The sequence below is a fragment of the Cuculus canorus genome, chromosome 3, assembly GCF_017976375.1.
Source record: "Cuculus canorus isolate bCucCan1 chromosome 3, bCucCan1.pri, whole genome shotgun sequence".
NCBI lineage: Eukaryota > Metazoa > Chordata > Aves > Cuculiformes > Cuculidae > Cuculus > Cuculus canorus.
Window position 1 is genome coordinate 4805125 of NC_071403.1, and position 21766 is coordinate 4826890.

Genomic DNA, 21766 nt, shown 5'->3' on the forward strand with positions numbered 1-21766 from the left:
ATTGAAACGTCTCTTCTTTCTCACATAATGTTATTTCCCAGCAAACTGTTACTCTTGTTTTATTCTTTAATAATTACTAGTTTTCAGAATTCTTTGCCCTACACAATATGTGAACTAGATGATCTTTAAGGTCCTTTCCAACCAAAATTATTCTATGATTCTATGATTCTATGATTCTATATACAGTTTCCTTCAACCAAAATAAATCTAGTTCTATATTTAAAGGCAAATTATTATATAATAAAATATCTTTCATATTAAAATTCTACATCCAACATTGAATTGTGAATCTTTGCTGAAAATGATTACATCTTTGAATGTATTTGTTAACAACTTACTGTATATCCGTGAATTCACTTTTTCACAAAGCTTATATGAGATGTTTCTTTCCATAAAGGCTTTCCATTCCCCATGGTCTTTGAAGAGCGATTTGTCTCCTTAGATCACATCCCTGTGGACTGGGGATCTAAGAGAAATTCCAGAGCCAGCAAGACAGGGGTCTCACCAGCCAGGGTCTGTCTGGACGAGGGAAGCAGATGAGGGAAGCAGATGAGGGAAGGCTCAAAGATGGTGGCCAGGTCCAACCAAGAGTCCAGACCATCAGGCAAATGGTGAGGCAGGTCCAAGGTCAAGCTGAGAAGTCAGTCTATAGGTCTAGGTCAGTGTCTAACTCAACCAGGCTGGTTTCCCAAGCTATCAGGAGACTCTCTCCACTGTCCCTGGGTTGTCCTGGGCCACATTACCTATGAACTGGTCCTGAACCCCAGCAGCCAAGCTTCCAGCAAGGGGGATGCTCTCTTATGCATCTACAGTTATCTTAACACACTTAAATATGGTGTTCTCATAATCAGAGAATCAGAGAATCATAGACTAGTAAGAGTTGGAAGGGACCTCAAAGATCATCCAGTTCCAACCCTCCTGCCATGGGCAGGGACATCCTACTAAATCAGGCTGCCCAAGGCCCATCCAACCTGGTCTTGAACACCCCCAGGGATGGGGCAGACACAGCTTCCCTGGGCAACCTGGGCCAGGGCCTCACCACCCTCATAGTGAAGAAATTCTTCCTAATGTCCAGTCTAAATCTGCCCCTCTCCAGTGTATACCCATAGAATCAGAATAATGAAGGTACTGGAGGAAGAGCAACAGCATTACCTCTTTTTTTGGCAGTGCTGATGACAAAGATTTAGGAAAAAAATCATGCCAGACACGAAAGAAACTTCTAAAGAACTGTATAACGCACTGGGAATCACACATTAAATAATATTTAGGACAATAAGGGTTTTGCCCAAGCTTTGCTGTTCTTTTGCAGGTTGGAAGCTTTCTTGAATAAACGAAATTATAAGCAACTGACTCCTTGGGAAAACAACTACTGCTTGGATCATGTGTTCTTTTCCAGTTTTGTTTTTCATTGCTGCTGCATCACTCACCTGTTTCTTTGTGTTAGCATTCAATGTTGCTAAGTAACTGAACCAGGCTGTGGTATTATTCGGCATAACTATTCTGTTCTTTGAAATACGTATGCAGATTACTCAGCAAAATTGAAATGACTCTCCCAAGAGAAAGAAGACCATTTGCATCTACCACAACCTTCACTTACAGACAATTTCTAAGAAAAAGTGAAAGGGAATCCTATAAACACAAAGCGACCTGAAAGGAGGTTGTAGAGAGGTGGGTGTTGGACTCTTCTCCCAAGTGGTAGGTGATAGGACAAGAGGGAATGGCCTGAAGCTGCATCAGGGGAAGTTTAGATTGGATGTTAGGAAAAATTTCTTCACCAAAGGGTTCTTGAGCACTCGCAGAGGCTGCCCAGGGAGGTGGTAGAGTCCCCATCCCTGGAGGGGCTTAAAAGGTGAGTAGATGAGGTGCTTGGGGACATGATTTAGTAGTGGACAGGTACAGTTGGGCTTGATGATCTCAAAGGTCTTTTCCAACCTAATGATTCTGTGGTTCTATATTTCCAAACCAGGTAGTTCAGTAAATAAGGATATTGATGAAAAATTGCTTCACCTTCTCCGTGAGGTTATACTAGGCCATCCTAAATAATACCATTTATTTTGTTCTTAATTGTGTCTCAGCCCTTACAAGCAAAGTATCCTAAAAGTGAAATAGCTTGGCTTTCCACCAGTGCAAGCTCATTTAGAGAGTTCACCTTGCTGTGGTTTATTAAATAGAAAACATAATTTAAGTAACTTAACATGAAAGAAATGGGAAAGATGGAATTTGCCATTTAATTTAGGTCTCCCCATTTCATGTCAATGTGGCAATGATCTACAGTGTCTCATCGGTAGTACCCACATGGACTTGGCATCAATAATTAGAGTAACCATCCAAAAAGGAGATGATCCTTCTTCAATGCAATCTTCAATTTACATCCCCCTGAAATAATCAAAAGCAATAACAGTCCCACTGTAGACCAGTGTGTTCAGTTTCCTCTGTGAAGGTTCAAACTGCTTTAGCATTAAATAAAGCATAACAGGGAAGCTCCAGATGAGGGCTGTGGCACTACAGTAGAAAGACTCACATAGAATTTTAAGAAGCATGTCTGAAACAAAGTAATGTCAATCATCACTAAATTACTCAAGAATTGTTTGAGCTACTCAGCGGTGATTAGAAAAGCCTTAAAAGTTTCCACATTCCATTATGTTACTGCTTCAAATCAACATATTTCCTTTTGTACCTTTTAACACAGACATGCACTATGTGTAAAAATATTTTAAAATAAATTAATAAATTTTTTAACCTTAGAAACTAAATGCCCCAGACAATTTTTTTATAGGCAGGAGCTTGGACTTTCAGACAGCAACTATTCTTTCCACGGGAAATATCTCTAAATTTGCTCACTTGAAAATTTATCAGCTTTAGTTAAAAAAAAAATTAAAGAAAATGGACAGATATCATAAATATTAAATAGCAAAAAGACTTCTGTTAGGGAGTACAGAGAGCTCAAATTATGCTTGCAGTAGAGAGGATGGCTCAACACCAGCTGCAGGCAATAATTACTTTAAATCTTTAAATGTTGAATTAGCAACAAGACTTTTAGAGATTTGGAATGAAAACACATACACAAAATCTTATAACAGTGAGTCTGTAATAAAAAAAAAAAAAAAATCCACATTGTTGCAGCTCCCTCTAATGTATAATTAATATAAATACTCTGAAGCCAGCAGGTAAAATACTATAATAGCTGGAGCAGCAGTGAATATTCAGGAAAGAGGATTGTCATGGAAACCCCAACTACTTTGGTACCTCTGCTATTAATGACTTTGTTACATTTGCAGAATAAGTCAAAAAGTGTGACTGCCCAAGCTGGGAAGGCAAACTTATCCTTGTCCTTATAGAACCTATGCCACGAGAGAGAAAACAAAGAATAAGAAATGCATCATTTCCTCTGGTTCCTCCTTCCACACTGCATCCCTCCTAAGGTGTGAGGCATTCACCCAGGGTACCATCCACCAGATGGGCTTGATAAGCCTTGGGCAGCTTGATCCGGTGGGAGGTGTCCCTGCCCATGGCAGGGGGGTGGAACTGGATGATCTTGAAGGTCGCTTCCAACCCAAACCATTCCATGATTCTATGATTCTATAATTCTATGATTCTATGACAATTAAGGCAGTGTTCTAGTGCTACCCAATCCTTGGGTAAATACAAGACTACGACATTATATTTTCTGAACTGCATCACTTTTGGATTAGATGTTTAGCTCATGATGTTCAAATCCCATCTGCCCTAACAGATCAGCTCCATCTGAGCTGTGAGGTAATTGTGTACTCGTCGTGTGTCCACATGCCGTAAGTCAAGAGGTGGAGAGAAAATATAGAAGGAACCCAGAGACAAAAGGATTTTTGCTACATTATGAAGGAATTTTCTAAATCAAGATCTAAAAGAGCTTATTTCATGTGCTGGGCAAGGAGGATTAGAAGCTCATGGCAGAAGAGAAGTGTGGTTGAGACATACATTTATGATAGATCCATTGGGGATGGTAATATGAGGATAACTGCAGGCAGACTCAACTGTCCTGCTAGCTGTGGTTTTTGTTGAAGGACCCCTGCAGCAGCCAGAGATGTCAGCAAGAATTTAGATGAGTTGAGATAATGAGAGAGACAGGCACTAGAAACACTAAAACCATTGTGAAGGAGCACACTGCCCCACAAAATGTTCCACACCAGCATAAACTATCAATATTGACTGACATCCTTTTCCAGTGGGAGGCTGGGAAATTCTGGTGTGACAACCAGGCTGGCGGACAGCGTGTCCTACAGCCTTTTCGGGTGCAAAGGCAGAACCTTTGCCATGGCTGTATTGGTGTCAGGACTATAGGCTCTTGAAACAGATTACGGTATCGCTTTTTTTCCTCTTTTCAGGAAAAGATTAAGCCTAACTCCAAGACAGTGATTTAATTACTAAATGTAATGTGCTGGAATATCTCCCTTATGAGGACAGGCTGAGAGTTGTTCAGCCTGGAGAAGAGAAGGCTCTGAGGAGACCTTATAGTGACCTTCCAGTACCTGAAGAGGCTACAAGAAAGCTGGGGAGGGACTGTTTACAAAGGCTTGTGGGGATAGGACGAGGGGCAATGGGTATGAACTCCAGAGGGGCAGATTTAGATTAGACATAAGGAAGAATTTATTCACCATGAGAGTGGTGAGGCCCTGGCCCAGGTTGCCCAGGGAAGCTGTGGCTGCCCCATCCCTGGAGGTGTTCCAGGCCAGGTTGGATGGGCCTTGGGCAGCCTGAGCCAGTGGGAAGTGTCCCTGCCCATGGAGGGAGGTTGGAATTAGATGATCTTTGAGGTCCCTTCCAACCCAAACCATTCTATGATTCTATGATTCTCTGTTAAGTCACAGATCAAAAGGAAGTAGTCACATGGATTTTTCAAGCCCGAAGACAGAAAAGAAACCCTCCTAAGACATCTGAGCCTATGCTGAATCCTGTGGTTCTTATAAGTTATTTTATAAAATCATAATCTCAGGTTTCACATAGGAAAGAACTGCAGATGGATTAGGGAATGCTTCCAGAAAGGGACCGGTTGCAGCAATTGCAGTATTGTCAACCCAAAGCGTTCAAAAAACTAAAGGTCAACCCCTTGTTCTGTAGCATAAAACATTTAAGACCAATTATAATGTTTACAAACAAAATTTTAATATTAGCAACTTGACTTTCTCTTTTTCTTTCTTTCTCCACATTCATACAGGGAAAATGATGATTTTAAGTGAAAGCTGAGATATTTGTACAATCATATATTCATGACTTAAAGCTTTAAGGAATGAGGAGCTGCATGAGCTTGGTTTCTTATGGATCTGTTTCCTGTTTCTCCCAAATCCTTCTTCTACAAAAAGCCACCGAAAGACAATGTTCCCAGTGCAGGGAGGATGAATACAGGACTGCAGCGCGACATGGCATCGACTGACCCACACTCATCAGCCACTCCTGGACACTGGAATTCCTCCTGCTGTCCACAAGGCAGCCCTGAACTGGTGTCTTCCTCCAGTTATTTATTTTCATACAACCAATGGTAACTTGAGTACCCCTGAAACAACCAATTTTGCTTCAAATCCTGCAGAAACGAGTCAGCGGAGTTGAGAACTGAAGGGGAGGATGGGCAGACAACTGGATCTGCTCTTCCGCAAGGGCCCTACCAAGGCTAGAATGCTCCCTGGCCAGGTGCATGACCACACAGTTGGACTTGATGACCTCAAAGGTCTTTTCCAACCTAATGATTCTGTGGCACGAGCATGCAGTCCACAGATTCCTGCCCTTACCTTAAGAAAAGCCAGACCCTATCCTAGGTTGCATCAAAAGATGTGTGACCAGTAGGTTGAGGAGGTGATTCTGCCTCATGAGACTCCACCTGAAGTCCCGCGTTCAGTTCTGGAGTCCTGAGCACAGGAAGGACACAGGCTTGTTAGAGTTCATAGGAGGGACATGAAGATGATCAGTGGGCTGGAGCACCTCCACGATGAGGACAAGCTGAGAGAGTTGGGCTTGTTTAGCCTAGAGAAGGATCCGAGAAGACCTTAGAGCAGCTTCCAGCACTGAAAGGGGCTACAGGACAGCTGGGGAGGGGGTCTTGATCAGGAGTACAGTGACAGGACAAGAGGAAATGGTTTTAGAGTGGAAGAGGGGAGATTGAGATAAGATTTAGGAAGCAATGTTTTAGTGTGAGGGTGGTGAGGCCCTGGCACAGCTTGCCCAGAAAAGCTGCAAATGCCCAATCCCTGGAAATGTTCAAGGCCAGGTTGAACATCCTGTTCCAGTGGGAAGTGTCCCTGCTTGTGGCAGGGGGGATGGAACTGGATGATTTGGAAGAGTCTGGAGCACAAGTCTTCCAAGGAATGGCTGAGAGAACCTGGGTTGTTTAGCCTAGAGAAAAGGAGACTGAGGGAGGAACCTTATTGCTACCTACAACTACATGAAAGGAGCTTTTACCATGGTGGGTGTTGGTCTCTTCTCAGGCCAATCAGTCTAAGGAATTCCACTCAGTCTAAGGGGTCTTCCTGATTCCTTAGACATCAGGAAATTTTTCTTCACCAAAATGGTTATGGAGTACTGGCAGAGGCTGCCCAGAGAGGTGGTAGAGTCCCCATCCCTGAAGGGATTTAACAAGACAGGTGGATGAGGTGTTCATGGATCTAGTTTAGTAGTGGACAGGCACAGTTGGACTCAATGACGTCAGAGGTCTTTTCCAACCAAGCAATTCTATGATTCTATGATCTTTGAGGTTTCTTCCAACCAAACCCATTCTACGATTCTATGAAATTTGAGGGCTTCAGTCCCGCAGGATTGGGATGGGGACTGGGATTGGGGCTGGGATTGGGATTGCGATAGTGCTTGGGGACCAGGATGGAGACCAGGATCAGGATGGGGACCAGGGTGCAGACTGGGATGGGGATCGGGATGGAATTCAGGAAGGGGACCAGGATGGATATCAGGATGGGGATCGGGATGGGAAATGGGATGGGGACCAGAATGGGGACCGGGACCAGGATGGGGGACTGGGATGGGAACCGGCATGGGGTTTGGGATGCAGACAGGGTCTAGGATGGGGACCAGGATGGGGACCAAGACTGGGACTGGGTTGGAGTTCGGGATGGAGATGGGGACTGGGACCAGGACCAGAATCAGGATCGGAACCGGGATGGGAACGGTGATGGGGACTGGGATGGGGTTTAGGATTGGGATCAGGATCAGGAAGGGGACTAGGATGGGAAACGGGATGGGAACCAGAATGGAAACCGAGACCGGGACCAGGATGCAGACGAGGATAGGGTTCTGGATGACGATGGAGACTGGGACCGGGATAGGGTTCTGGATGGAAAGAGAGAGCAAGACCACGATGGGGACCGGGATGGGGACCAGAATAGGGAGCGCGACCGGTACCAGGATGCGGACCGGGATGCAGACCAGGATCAGGTTGGGGACCAGCACCAGGATCGGGATGGGGACTGGGATGGGGACCAGGATCGGGAAGACTATGGGGATCGAGATAAGGACCGGGATGGGGACGAGGACCAAGGCCGGGACGCGGCCGGGGATGGGGCCCGGGGGTCCCGCGGCGCCGCTCCCGCCCACCAAAACACTGACACGTGCGCCACTCTCCCCCCACCCATGAACGCGCCCGGCGCGCGCCTGCCGTGACGTCACCGTCCCTTTCCGCCAATGGCAAATCGCGTTGCCGGGTAGCAACAAGCGCCTCGGACGGCCGCCAATCAGCGCTGCGGGGGGCGTGGCCAGAGCCAGCCTCCCCCTTGACTTCCAACGCCCAGTGCCGCGGCCAGTAGCCAATCAGCACTGAGGGGGCGTGGCCAAAGCTTACCTCCTCGTTACTTCCAGCAACAGCGCGGCGGGCGGCAGCCAATCAGCGCGGCGGGAGGCGTGGCCAGCCCAGCCCCCGCTTTACTTCCGGCAACAAGCGCCGCGGTCCCGGGAGGCGCCGCCGCGGCGAGAGGTGGGAGTTGGTTGGGGTTGGGGTTGGGGTTGGGGTTGGGTGCGCGGGGAGGGGGTATTGGGGATGTGAGTGTGAGGCCCACGGGGCTGGGGCTGAGCGTCGGCTGGCGGGGTTTGGGGCCGGGGGTCATCCCTCCCGGGGCCGAGCAGCAGCGACGGCCTGGAGAGCTGGGAAATAGCCCTCAACGTGGGGCTTAACGAGGGCAGGTGGCGGGGTTTGCACCTGGGGCAAAGCACCCCTGGGTGTCAAGAAGGAGAAGGATATGGAGCTGTTGGAACGGGTCCAGAGGAGGCTAGAAAGATGATCCGAGGGCTGGAGCACCTCCCATAAGAGGACAGGCTGAGAGAGTTGGGGTTGTTCAGCCTGGAGAAGAGAAGGCTCTGAGGAGATCTTATAGCAACTTTCCAGTACCTGAAGGGGCTACAAGAAAGCTGGGGAGGGGCTGCTTACAAAGGCTTGTGGGGATAGGATGAGGGGCAATGGGGATAAACTGGAGAGGGGCAGATTTAGACTATACATAAGGAGGAATTCCTTCACCATGAGAGTGGTGAGGCCCTGGCCCAGGTTACCCAGGGAAGCTGTGGCTGCCCCATCCCTGGAGGTGTTCCAGGCCAGGTTGGATGGACCTTGGGCAGCCTGATCCAGTGAGAGATGTCCCTGCCCATGGCAGGGACTTGGAACTGGATGGGCTTTAAGGTCCCTTCCAATCCAAGCCATTCTGTGATTCTATGTCCATGCAGACTGGGGAGCAAGAGGCTGGAGAGCAACCCTGAGCAAAGGGATCTGCGGGTGTCGTGGATGACAAGTTGACCATGAGCCAAAAAGTGCACCCTGGCAGCCAGGAGGGCAACTGTGTCCTGGAGGAGACTGAGGGGTGATCTCATAGCAGTTCACTGCTTCCTCACGAGGGGAGGAGGAGGTGTTGAGCTCTTCTCTCTGGTGACCAGTGGTAGAACCTGAGGGAATAGCAGGGACATGTGTCAGTGGAGGGTTAGGTTGGATGTTAGGAAAAGGTTCTTCCTGCAGAGAATGGTGGAGCACTGGAACAGCTCCCAGGGAAGCAGGGTGCCAGGCCTGGCAATATTGAAGAAGCGTTTAGACAGTGCCCTCAGACACATGATGTGAATGTTGGGGTTGTCCTCTGCAGGGACAGGAGTTGGACTCAATGATCCTTGTGGTTTCATTCCACCTCAGGTCATTCTGTGATTCTGTGGGGTTTGGATTTGGTTTTAGAGGCGTGTGGAGGTGGAGTACTTTGGGACAAGGTGTCAGCATCAGGATGGGCAGCTGGGGCTGGGAATAAGAGGCAGCATGGGTCTCTGGGGAGGTATCTGGAATGTGCCTGAAGGAGTGGAGTGTTGGGGTATCAATAGGCTGCACGAGAAGGGGAGAATTGGGAGGTGCAGGACTAGGGCAGCAGCGAGCTGGAGGGAAGAAGCCTGGGGTAGGAAGCTCAGTTGGAGAGGAGGAGAATTTGTTCCTGTTGGGGCCCAAGAACTGCGTAGCCTGGGCGCACTAAAGTTGTTGTATGGGGAAATAATGGTCAGGATAGGGGTGGGCAAGAGAAAAGCTGAACAGTTGGTGAACCATGGACTTGCGGAAGTTTGAGACTTGATTTGAGACTGTCATTTGATATGAAAAAAACGTAGGGCGGGCTGAAGTTGTTAAACAGGCTCTGACCTCTGAGTCACAGAGGCTGGCTGTGCTGCTCCTGGAGGAAGGTAGTGGAGAAGTCACCTGCCTGTAGCGAGCATATAAAGGAGCAGTTTCTATTGAAAGGTGAGCTGCCAAAGAGATTTTGTTAGTGAGCTAAATAAAGAGTTGGGTGTGCTTTTGTATTGTTACGGAACAGGAGAACATTGCCTGTTCCCATCATCTTGGCAACAGACTTGCTAGTGAGTAAGAATGGTTTGGGTCATAATATGTTCTTAAGCATAGAAATATATAGACAGAAGAGGTCTTATCCTGTGCAGTGGCAGAGTAGGGTGACTTGCTGCAATTCTGAATGTCTTTGCAATGATGTTTTCTCATGTGAAGTGTTATCAGCCTCATGGGAAGCAGAACTCCCTTGCAAGTGCAAGGACTGCTAGAGCAGTAACTGTAATCTCAAGCTGTAGGAGACTGTACACAACCTTCCTCTTCTGTACTTCTTTCTCATGGTGCTTTCTTCGGTCCTTTTTTACCCCCTCTCCTGAGGAAGAGGTGTATGATGCAAAGTGAAGAACTCTTGTTCTTGCTTGTTTTTAGGAAAACGTTAACTGCAATCAATGTTTTGTCTTAAACCCTCATTAGCTAATGACCACATTCCTTCCCTAGTCCTTTTTTTGTTTTTAAGGACCCTGTCTCCCTGTATTTTCCCCAAAACCTGCGTCTAGGGAGCTCATCTTTTGTTGTGGTGAAACTTTTAATGAGCTGCTTACTATTACTGAAGGTATACTACATAAAGTATGCAGAACTTTTGAAAGCAAGCTCTGATCTGGAAACCATGGGGCTGTAGTGGGAAGCAAAGTTTGAGTGGAGGAAGAGCAAAAGTGTGAATCTTCATACCTGTCCAGGGAGCCACTATGCTCCATGATCACCTCTCATATGAGAGATGCATAGAAGAGGTGTTTGATACACTGCAGCTTCTTCAAATTTGGTGGCATCAGAACAACAGTCAAATCTCCAGTCTGACAGAAAGTGAGAAGCAATGGGATGTGTGGTTTTTTTCTAGTTACATATGCACTGTTACTAAAAATACTTTAACATTTCTGACTCTATGCACCACAACTTTTGAGCATGAGTACAGGCTGGTTTGTGTAATTGCTACTGGTGGATGCACTCTTAGCTGGTGCAAGAGTGAAACTATGTCTTGGACTAAGAATATCTGGTTTCTTTGGAAAAACAAATTAGGTCAACATGTACCATCTTCTCAGAATGACTTTTTGTAATCTTACACAAATGTTCAAGTAATTTTAAAGCTAATCTGATTTTTCTAATACCTTTTATTTTTGTCCCCTTCTCAGAAAGATAATGTGCAGAATTTATCATGTGTATACAGAAATCGTTGATGTTTCTCTGAGCTTTTTGTCTTAAGTATGGCTTTGCAGGATTTCTGGGACAGATGTCAGTAGTCCTTGCATGTGTGTGTGCATGTGTGCTTCTCTACCTTTCTTATTTTGAAAATACTTAACATGTTTTTTTTGGAAGAGGGATGATAGAGCCTTTATTCTGTGTTGAAACCTTGCAATGAAGGTTTTCAAGCTGTAAAGATCTGAGAAGTAGTCTTATTTAGAGCGTGTAGCTGTTGAGGCATGTTACTTTAAACGCCAATACAGCTCCCTGGGAGGAATTTATCCATAGCACTTGCATCTGTGGACTGATACCTTGAAACCACAGAGGTTTTTGTCCAAAGCTTGAGAATTTATAAAGCATGCTGAGTAATCTCTTCTGTAAATTATGATTAGCTTTGGACTTTAGCTACTTCATTCCGTTTGGAAAATACTCCCTTTTCTTGCATAGTTTTCAGGAAGTTTTTTTCTCTTTAGTTATTCTGTAAACTCCAACAACACACATTCCCACCTTGCTGCGAGTATGTGTTCTCAGTGTTTCCATATCTTTTTCCCAACAATGCTTTATCAATTCAAGTGTTCTGGAAATATTTGAACTATTTTGTCTTTGAAGTTATTTTGTTCAGCCTGTAATGATCTGTGTGGTTCTGAATTCTCTCTGTATTTTAATTTTTGAGTAATGAAATGCACATATAACAGTGTATTATTTTTATATGAGCTGCTGACTAGGAATAGATCATTAGCTCTGTATTGCTAGGTATGGTTCAAAATCTTTTGGTTTATGTTTGCCAAAGATATTTTTGACTTGTCTGCTGCTTACTTAGTCTTTTTCAGTGATTCAACAAATTTTCAGGTAATTCCTGTGCATCTTGGTGCTTTAGTGCATGTTATTCTGAAATGCATTCATTAGCACCCACTATTTAAACAGTTTTATCGTAAAGACTAAGAGGCCTTAATTTCAGTCTAAATTGAGGAGTTCTAAACAACCTGGGGAAAAAAGTATTTGTTAAGATTCATATCTATCTGAGAAAGCAGTGAAAAGATTGGAAGAGCTGATAGGCAAAGACTTTGTGGAGTCTGGAGGAAAGGATAAGGAAGATTTAGGAAGAGACTTCTGTTGGATGCAGAGAGAGTTGAGTTGTGAGTAGCAAGGAGACTTCAGTCAATGTTGAGGACTAGGAAATCTACTTTGGTTTGTGTGTTTTTTAAATGAAAAAAACCCACCAGTTCACTCATCTTGTATTTCCTCAGGGTTTTTATGCTTCTGTGTGTCCTCCTGTTCTAACTGGGTATTGTAGAAGAGTACAAAGGGTTAAATACGCTCACAGTGATATTGGACTGATGTGGCCTAACATTTTTTCACGTTGAAAACAAATTACAAGATACATAATTGTTGGGAACAAAGCTGTTGGTGTTAATATATTAACATGTATTTCAAATGAGTGTCATTTGCCTTGTATAGCTTGGATGTGAGATCTCGAGTGAAAATAAGCAGCAACATGTGTGCATGATGAATGGGAGGAATGGAGCAAAAGCTAGGGAGGTCAGAGTCTTCCAACTGTAGAAAACTGCTGCTTCGTTCAAATCACAGAATTGTTTGGTCGGAAAACACTTTTGAGATAATGGAGTCTAACCATACCTGTCTGCTACTAAACCACATCCCTGAACACTTCATCTACCGAACTTTTAAACACCTCCAAGGATGGGGCCTCTACTTATGTTGTCATCTCCATTTGTCCTGGTATCCAGTTAACAGCCAGGCGTGGGAGGTGACCCTCAAGAACAACTGTAAAAATGTTTGGGAAAATGAAAATTCCATTCATGAAACATCATTGTACAGTGTAGCACAGACTCAGTGCTTTTCGATCTTAGAAGAAATAAAAGGAACAACATTCATTTTGGGGGAGGAGGCCTGTCAAACTCTTTAATGCCCATTTATTCATCAAGTCTCAAAATCAGTAATCTGTTTAATTGTGATGGGGTAGATTACACAAGGATACAATTTTGCTCGTTCTTGTATCAGCTCTTTCTTGGACTACCACAGTTATTTTCCTTGTTCTCTAAAGAACTAGGAAACCTATTTTGATCTAATAAATGCTGAAAGACAAGAAGAATGAGGTTACAGAATCAAAAATGTCCTTAAACCGCTGAATGTGTTTCTTAAAAGGTAGTTCTACAGAGAACTTTCTTCATGGTAATCATCTTTTATTAACATTAAAGGGAAAAGTGAAATAATAAGTTTTTGAACTGCAACTTTTAGTAATAATTAAATAATACACAATCAATCTTCTTGCTGCTTATAGAGAAACCATGCCATTTTTGGGCCAAGACTGGAGATCCCCTGGATGGAGATGGGTTAAAACAGAAGATGGATGGAAACGATGTGAATCCTTCAGTCCTGCACTTGAGGATGGGAATAATCAGCTGAGTGATATCAGTCACACTGTGTAAGTTTAAAAAAAAAAAAAGTGATTCTATGTGGATTAATAGCAGGTTGCAAGGCAAAGATTAACTTAATTTCCATTCAGATGGCAACTGTTTGTGTTGGATTATATCATCTGCAGGTGCTAGAAGTATACAAATGCCACCATATATTTTGTTTAGTTAGGCAGACAGGAGATGCCTACGGAGGTGGTCTTTTGTCACTGATGGCTTCATGAGTTGCCTCTTTTAGGCAGATAGATGGTATCTTTAGTTGTATATCTTTTAAAAATAAAAAGACCTTACACCACCCCCTCCCCCGTCCAAACAAAACCCCTGTCAAGTAGCATTCGAAGATGAAAGTGATACTTTTCAATGTGCCTGATGCATTTGCAGTTTGTGACCCAGATATGAAGGAAGATTTTCTGCTGATTAGGTGTTGGATTAGGACAGTTTATAGCAGTCATAGCACACCTTTGCTCCACGTAAACAATTACTGGTAGTTTTATGATGCTCTCTAACACCATATATGGCTCTATGGGCTCCTGTAGAGCAGGTGAGTAAGATATTAGTTAAATAAAGTAATACTTGTGGCAAATGCACACAGACTGGTGTGATAAAAATAACTTTGTCCAAACAAACTTCTGCTTGGTTTCTCCACAAAGAAGTAATTCTCAGGGTTAGCATTCTTGGTCATAAATTCCAGCATAAAATGTTCATAATGAGCAAAGGGAACATTCAGTGTTCTGTTAGTCCAGTAAAGGATACAGTAGCTGCTCTGATTTAGAGGAAATTTATGGGTAAGCTAGGACTTGCTGTACTCGTAAACCTGTGGCTTCTAAATTTGTGAAATAAACCTCAAGAGAGTTATCAAGCAGTGAAGAATTATTATTATTATTGACTTGCTGTTTTCTCCATGCCTTCTTTCTTTTTGTGTTCATCTGTCACTGATAATATTTGGGTTTCTTTTTCCACGCAGTCTGGCCACTGTGGGTACAAAAGACCTGCTTGTCTGGAAGTGCGTTCAGTAAGACTCCGACAGAAAAGTTGCCTTAAATACCTTTGGGAAAAAGAGTCTTTTTGTCTCTCTCTGTCTTTAATAACATAGTTGTCAAATGAAAAGAAATCTAATTTTGATAGCTATTTGCACAGTTACTAAATAATTATATCTTGTAGGTTCCTTTAATGAATGTTGTTAGGAAAGTATGACATAATTGTCTTTGTGAATATCTTTAAGACTTTTGCTCTTCTGTTCCTAATTACATATGTATCTTTTCTCCAGAGAGCAAGGAGAGGGGAAAAAACAGTTCTAGTATTGTTGCTTGGTCTTGAAGGAATTTAGTATTGCACTTCCCTGGAGTCGTCTTTCTAGAAACAGATTTAAATTAGCTGGTTTTGGAAAGATACAAGTATTAAAATTCAGGCCAAAAAAGGTTCGTTAGTTTGAAGGGACTGGCCATGAAATGCTCTGAGGGAGAAAAGTTTTCATTAAATCTGAGTTTTTTAATGGTCTGGGTTTCTTAGGCTAGTTTGCCAGTTCTTCAGAATCCCAAATGCAGTGACCAACCTATTCTGCAGCAGCTGCCCTCATCTGTAGCAATTCCCCAGTTCCCCATCTTCCTCTTGCACATCTACTTAGCAAAACCAAACCACAGCATATTCTGTAGCTCTTTTTTACTTCTGCTTCTGTCTATTTAGTTAAAAATCTATATTGTCGGAACTCAGACTACAGAATTCAAGTTGGTACTTCTTGGCAAAGTGGTGCTACTTGGGAGTAATTTCACTACACCTTGAACTTTGGAGCTATGACTGCAACTTGAACTTTGGATCTAGAAGTTAACCTTTGCTGCTTAACAGCAGTTAGTGTCTCTTTGCACAATATTGTAGGACAATTTAGGATGAAACGTGCCTCTGGAGGTCAGCTAGTCCAAGTATACTCAAAGCAGAGCCAACTGAGTTGGGTTATACAGGGCCTTGCCCAGTTGAGCTTTGTGCATTTCCAAGTATGGAAATTCTTCGCTGGGCTCCTGTTCAGAGTCCCATTCCCATCACTGATATTTTTGTTTGTTCCTCCCCAGTCTAATAAGAATTTATCACAGATTGTGTCAGTTACGTTACTTATTGCTGCCCACCTCCTTACAGTCTAGCTCTACCTTCTTTATACTCTTACATTTGATGTTGACAGTGATCAGATTTCCCTCCACCACTACCTCTTCACAATGAAAAAAAGCTCAGTTCTCTTACTCTCGTGCATCATATGCTGCAGGACCTGTCACCTCTGTAACTCCCCATTGGCTTAACTCCAGCATGCCAACATTGTATTGGACTGGGGAGCCCAAAACTGGACCCAGTACTCCAGATGCAGTTTCTCATGCTGAATAGAGGGGGATAATTACTTCTTTCAGTCAGTATACTTTTGCTTTCTCTTCTGAGAGGTATGAAGGCACCCATTTGCCAACCTGATGCATTTTCCAGAGGGGTGTGCTGCTTACTGGGAGCTCATATCTGTGAGAAGTGTTGTCCATCAGGGATCCGTACTGGGACCAGTGCTGTTTAATATCTTCATCAGTGATATAGACAGTGAGATTGAGTGTACCCTCAGCTGTTCTTTGTTGTAGCCCCTTCAGGTACTGGAAGGCCACTATAAGGTCTCCCTGGAGCCTTCTCTTCTCCAGGCTGAACAACCCTGGCTTGTCAACCTGTCCTCAGAGCAGAGGTGCTCCAGCCCTCTGATCATCTTTGTGGCTTCCTTTGGACCTGTTCCAACAGTTCCATCTCATTCTTATGTTTGCGATTCCAGAATTGGACATAATACTCCAGGTGAGGTCTCACAAGAGTGGAAGGGAAGAATCCCCTCACATTTTGGCCATACTCCTTTTGATACAGCCCAGGACACCAATGGCCTTCTGGGCTGCAAGCATGCATTGATGACTCATATTGAGCTTCTCATCAATCAGCACCCCAAAGTCTTTCTCTGCAGGGCTGCTCTCAATCACATCATCCCCATCGTGTACTGTAACCACAGATGGCTCCAACCCAGGTGTAGGACTTTGCACTTGGTCCTGTTGAACCTTATGAGGTTCACGCAGGCCCAGTTCTCTGGTTTGTCCAGGTCTCTCTGGATGATATCCTGTGTTTCTGGTGTGACAACTGCATTACTCGGCTTGATGTCTGCAAACTTGCTGAGGGTGCACTCAATCTCAGTGTCTGTATCATTGATGAAGAAATTAAACGGCACTGGTCCCAGTACAGACCCCTGAGGGACACCGCTTGTCACGGATCTCCATCTGGACCTAGCATGTACTCCCACATGGGGTTCTTATGTTCCACGTTCAGGGCTTTGTATTAAAGTACAGCTGTGTGTGTTGTCGTACTGGCTGGTTCTGTGTCCCATCTTAAGTTATTCAAAAACAAGTATCTGTGTATGCTGAGTTGACAGCACAGCTCAAGACATCTGTTAACATGATGTTGAACTGAATAAGGATGAGGCTTGATAAAATGCTTTCTCCCTTATGGAAGAAGCAAATAGTAAGCAATATGTATTTATTTGTTTCTTTATAAGCTGTCCTATTAATAGGATTATGGGGTATCCCACTCTGGCTATCCTTACAGGGTTTGATTTAATCATAGAATCACCAGGTTGGAAAGGACCCACTGGATCATCGAGGTCAACCATTCCTAACACTCCCTTAAACCATGTCCCTAAGACTTCATCCACCTGTTCCTTCACCACCTCCAGGGAAGGCGACTCAACCACCTCCCTGGGCAGCCTGTTCCAGTGCAACAGCCTGTTCCATTTTTTTCTCCAAAATGTTCTGTAGAAATCTAGATAGTACTTCAGTGTTACATTTCCAGGGAGCAGTTAGGGTGGTTTTCCTTCAAAAAGAAATAAAATCAAGCCATATAGCTGACTGAAATAATTTTTACTATTACTTGTATTCTCCTTTGTGAGGAAATGTATGGATGGAGTTATTTGCCAAATTGGCTTTTATCAACTGCCAATACTTTTTCTTCAGAAATTAAAAAGATCTACTCACAAACAGATTCAGAAATAAACCTTTCAAGGCATGTAAATATCCTTCATAAATGGAAGAATAATATGTTGTTATTAAAAATTGAACTTTTTCCCTTACTCAGGTAGTCATCTAGTGCCTTGGTGAATCCAAGTGATGAATTAATCCAAAACAGTGGACCTTAACATAACCATCCTCGAACAAACGTAATCACTTGTGCAGGAGCAATTTGGAATAATGTTTGAATTGTTGCAATTTGAATTAGTTCCATTTTTGGAAACTAAGATGGAAAAAATGAGACCCAGATTCTGTAGCTCTTACTTATTCAGATAAGTAATATTCTGTAAGTGAAGAGTGCCTTGTAGTCAAGGTAGACAGCAGCTGGAAATGTGGTTGTGGCACATCTAAGTGCCCATTTAAGCCTTGTGAGCTGAATACAGGTGATGACTAACTGTAGTTTATACCTATAGATTCTAGCACAGATGGGTATTTCCAGTGCCGCGGCGTTGTGTCCTTGTGCTTCATGAGGGAGAGAGAACAGCATTGCCTTATGGAATTGGGTGTAAATACCTCTCAGTAGCCTGCAACTTAAGAGTAAAGTTGCCTTTTACATTTTCTCACCAAACTAACCTAATAAGAATTTCATGTTGGTGGTATTTCTTTTGTGTGTGCTGGGCTCATATGAACTACTTGGGCTGGTGGAGTAGTCATCAGTCTGTGGTGTCTCTTGTTCGATTCTGTGAGATACAGCGTTCAGAAAAGTGTTTGGCACACGATAGATAGCAGTCTTCCAGTACTGAAAGGGGCTCCAGGAAAGCTGGGGAGGAACTTTTTATGAGAGTGTGGAGCCATAATACGAGGGGGAATGGCTTTAAATAGGAAGAGGGAAGATTTAGATTAGACATTAGGAAGAAATTCTTCACAATGAGGGTGGTGGCCCAGCTTGCCTAGGGAAGCTGTGGCTGCCCCATCCCTGGAGGTGTTCAAGGCCAGGTTGGATGGAGGCTTGGGCAACCTGATCCAGTGGGAGATGTCCCTGCCCATGGCAGAGGAGTTGGAACTGGATGATCTTTAAGGTCCTTTCCAACCCTAAACATTTTAAGATTCTATGCTCTTATTTTGTCAGTTGCCAGTTCCTTGTCTCCAAACTCTTTTGATGTTTGAATAAATATATTTAGCAATGTTGCATAGAATATTGTAGTTGAGTCTTCATTCTGTGCTCTAAAAGCGGTAAGACATGAACTAATGCTCTCAGTTTGGATTAAGCGTGCCTGAATGCAGAAATATGTTAACTTTTTCAGGATTTAAACCCAAGACGAAAACAATTTTCTATTTCTGAGTCTTCTCAACTTGTGTATCTTTGGGCTGAGCTAGCATTTACTAATTAGAGCAATTATAAAACCACAGCTTTTCTTAAAGTGGTGTTTAGTCATCCGCTTTAACAGATGGTTCAAGCCTGAAAATTTCAATTTTATATTATACAATATTAACGTAATTTAACTTTTGCAACTTAATACCCAAATACAGATGATTTTGTAATAAGCTGGTGTCCTTCAATTTTAAGATGTCCAGCTGTTGCTGCTGGAATTTGAAGGTCAAACTGACATTAATAGGTTCATCTGGTAAATTCAGATTAAAAAATAGTAATGAATGGGAAAGGCCTTGTATACAGCTTTCTTATCAAAGAATAATAATAGGAAAATAAAACAGTCATACAGTTAAGATTCACTACCACATATCCTTAGCTATTCTGCATCTCCATGCAGTGTGCAAGGTTGCAGCCTTCATGTAAAGTGTTTTCCTTCTCTGTGCTATTAAAATGAATACTGATTCTTATCAGTATCGCTGTTACTTATTATCTGCAAAAAAGAAAAGCAAAACTTCATGAAACTCTGTAGACTTCCTGTGGCATAGGCAGTTTTTTAATTTATATGAATTTTAAAAGGTTAGTTTATCCAACAAAGCTTTTTAATAGTTACTTTAGATACATTATATATGCTCACACTATATATATTCTATATGTATATAATTATTCAGTGTACTCCTCAATGTTAGGTTCTGTCAGTTATTTCACTGTCAGAAGTGACATAGGCGTAGTTGATTCTCTCTGGGAGAAAGAGGGGTAGACCACATGGGTCTTGATGCCTTACAAATCATTGGTAAGACAGTATTGTGACACCTAAATTATATACAGTGTTGTGATTCAGGCATTTATTAAAAGAAAGGCTTTCTTTGCCCCAGAGTTGACAGCAGGGAGAGAGATGTCTTTCTTTGCTGGCTTTCTGCCTACGTGAGGCCGTGCAGTAATTCTGCTCTGACTCTTAACCTCGGTGCATAGTTAGTCAAGGCTTGTTCTGTTCCAAATCATTAATTTTTGTACCCTAGAGCTTTGCAGGGAGACTGTTGTCCAGCAACTGCTGTCTCCTGGATAGTCCTTCCTAAATGTCAGTAATGACTTAAAAGATATTTAGTAGGAAGATACTTCTGTATATTTAGTCTCTTTGACATAAAATTCAACCTCACTAGGAAGAAAAAAGCAAGACAGCTTCTTTCTTAAGGTATGTGTTGCTACAGACCATCAAGTAGAGTAACGTCATTAAAAATGAATTATAAGGTGTGTGCATCTTAAATATTTAATCACTGCTGTTCTAATTCGATGTGTTTATTTCAGCATCTTAACTGGTGATGATGAAGATGAAGAACTCTACAGTACTGAAGATTGTGAATTTGCAGCCAAGAAAAGGAAAAAAGATCATTTTAGGAATAACGCAGATTCTCAACGTAAGGCTGGGATTTTTTTGATTTACTTCAGAAGACACTTGTAGGTTCAGCAAGATTTCGTAATAGCCATTCATTTATATTCATTTGTAGAGTAGCCTTCTGAACCATGTTTACTTCTGTATTGGCAATAAATTCTAGTGTCAGAAGCGATACATCTTAATTGAACTGTGTCATTGATCGTCTGTCATGTGTTTTTCAAAGATCCAAAGGTAATTAACTTAAGAATAATTCCAGAACCATAAATGTCTTCAGATACTAACTGTTATTTTGTTTTGTTGTCTAGTTTTAGGGTGAATTCTTCTGGGTGTTTATGAAAGCTTCTGCTTATAAAAGCAATTTGTTTAGTTTTGCTTAATTCAGATTCTTAATTCATGGCCTCAAGTTGCACCAGGGTAGGTTCTTATTGGACATTAGGAATAATTTCTCCACCAAAAGGGTTGTTGGGCACTGGCAGAGGCTGTGCTGGAGTCCCCATCCCTGGAGGGGTTTAAAAGATGAGGCAGATGAGGTGCTTAAGGATATGATTTAGTAGTGGACAGGTATGGTTGGACTCTATGTCAAAGGTCTTTTCCAACCTAGTGATTCTATGATTAGTAATGCAGCTCTATAACCAGTTCATAAATAAATGTTTTGTTATAATATCCATAGTTCTTGGCAAAGACTTTATCAGTATTGAATGTCCAGAAGAAAAAGGTCCTTTTTTAAAAATTTGAATATCAAAGCTTTTTTTAATCAGGTCCGATTTTTAAAAGATCGGTAATTTAGACTGCAAATGTGTGTATGACAGCAAGTAAACTTGTTCAAGTAGAGTAGGTAAAAAAAGGTAAGCGATAATCAACTTTTTGGTGGTTCAAATGCTTCAATCTTGAAATGATCTCGTATTATTAGTGTATTCCCAAAATTGTAACGGAGATGGTCTTGCAGAAAGTTGTGAGCTTCCCCAGTGTAAAGCATTCAGGAGGCTGAGGGGAGACCTTATCGCTGTCTACAACTGTCTGAAAGGAGGTTGTAGAGGGGTGGGTGTTGTTCTCTCTTCGCAAGTGATAGGACAAGAGGGAATTGCCTCAAGTTGTCCTGAGAAGGTTCAGGTTGGGCATCAGGAAAAATTTCTTCATAGAAAGGGTTCTCGGGCACTGGCAGAGGCTGCCCAGGGAGGTGGTGGAGTCCCCATCCCTGGAGGGGTTTAAAAGAGGGGAGATGAGGTGCTCAGGGATACGATTTAGTAGTAGACAGTTATGGTTGGGCTTGATGATCTCAAAGGTCTTTTCCAACCTAGCAATTGATATGACTCTGTGTATGAAGATTCAAGTGGCTGTATCAGAAAACTGGATTGGAAGCGACCTCAAGGATCATCTGGTCCAGTCTTCCTTGGGAAAAACAAATATATATAAGATAGATGTAAGATAGATAAGTAATACATCTTACATATATGCAATATATATTATGTATATAAGAGCATGCTTTCATTTGACAGCGTACCAGAGCTCTGAAAGCTGAAGCTCTGCCTAATTGCCTTTGTTAGTCTTGTGGAGCTGACTTCCCTGCAGCATTCTGCA

At 42.9% G+C, this 21766-nt stretch overlaps 1 protein-coding gene across 6 annotated transcripts in view; it reads left to right on the plus strand.

The window, feature by feature from the left end:
• The first annotated feature begins 7822 nt into the window (after positions 1-7822).
• The window catches only part of FBXO25 (F-box protein 25), a 37109-nt gene continuing 23165 nt past the window's right edge, over positions 7823-21766 (plus strand). For 5 of the 6 annotated variants that reach the window (XM_054063022.1, XM_054063023.1, XM_054063025.1 and 2 more), the window contains exons 1-3: positions 7823-7945; positions 13299-13442; positions 20101-20210. In XM_054063022.1, the coding sequence (XP_053918997.1) occupies positions 13306-13442; positions 20101-20210 (247 nt within the window). In that variant the 5' untranslated portion in view covers positions 7823-7945; positions 13299-13305. Of the gene's footprint in view, positions 7946-13298; positions 13443-20100; positions 20211-21766 lie in introns of those variants that run through there. The other variant, XM_009569711.2, reaches the window with a different exon arrangement.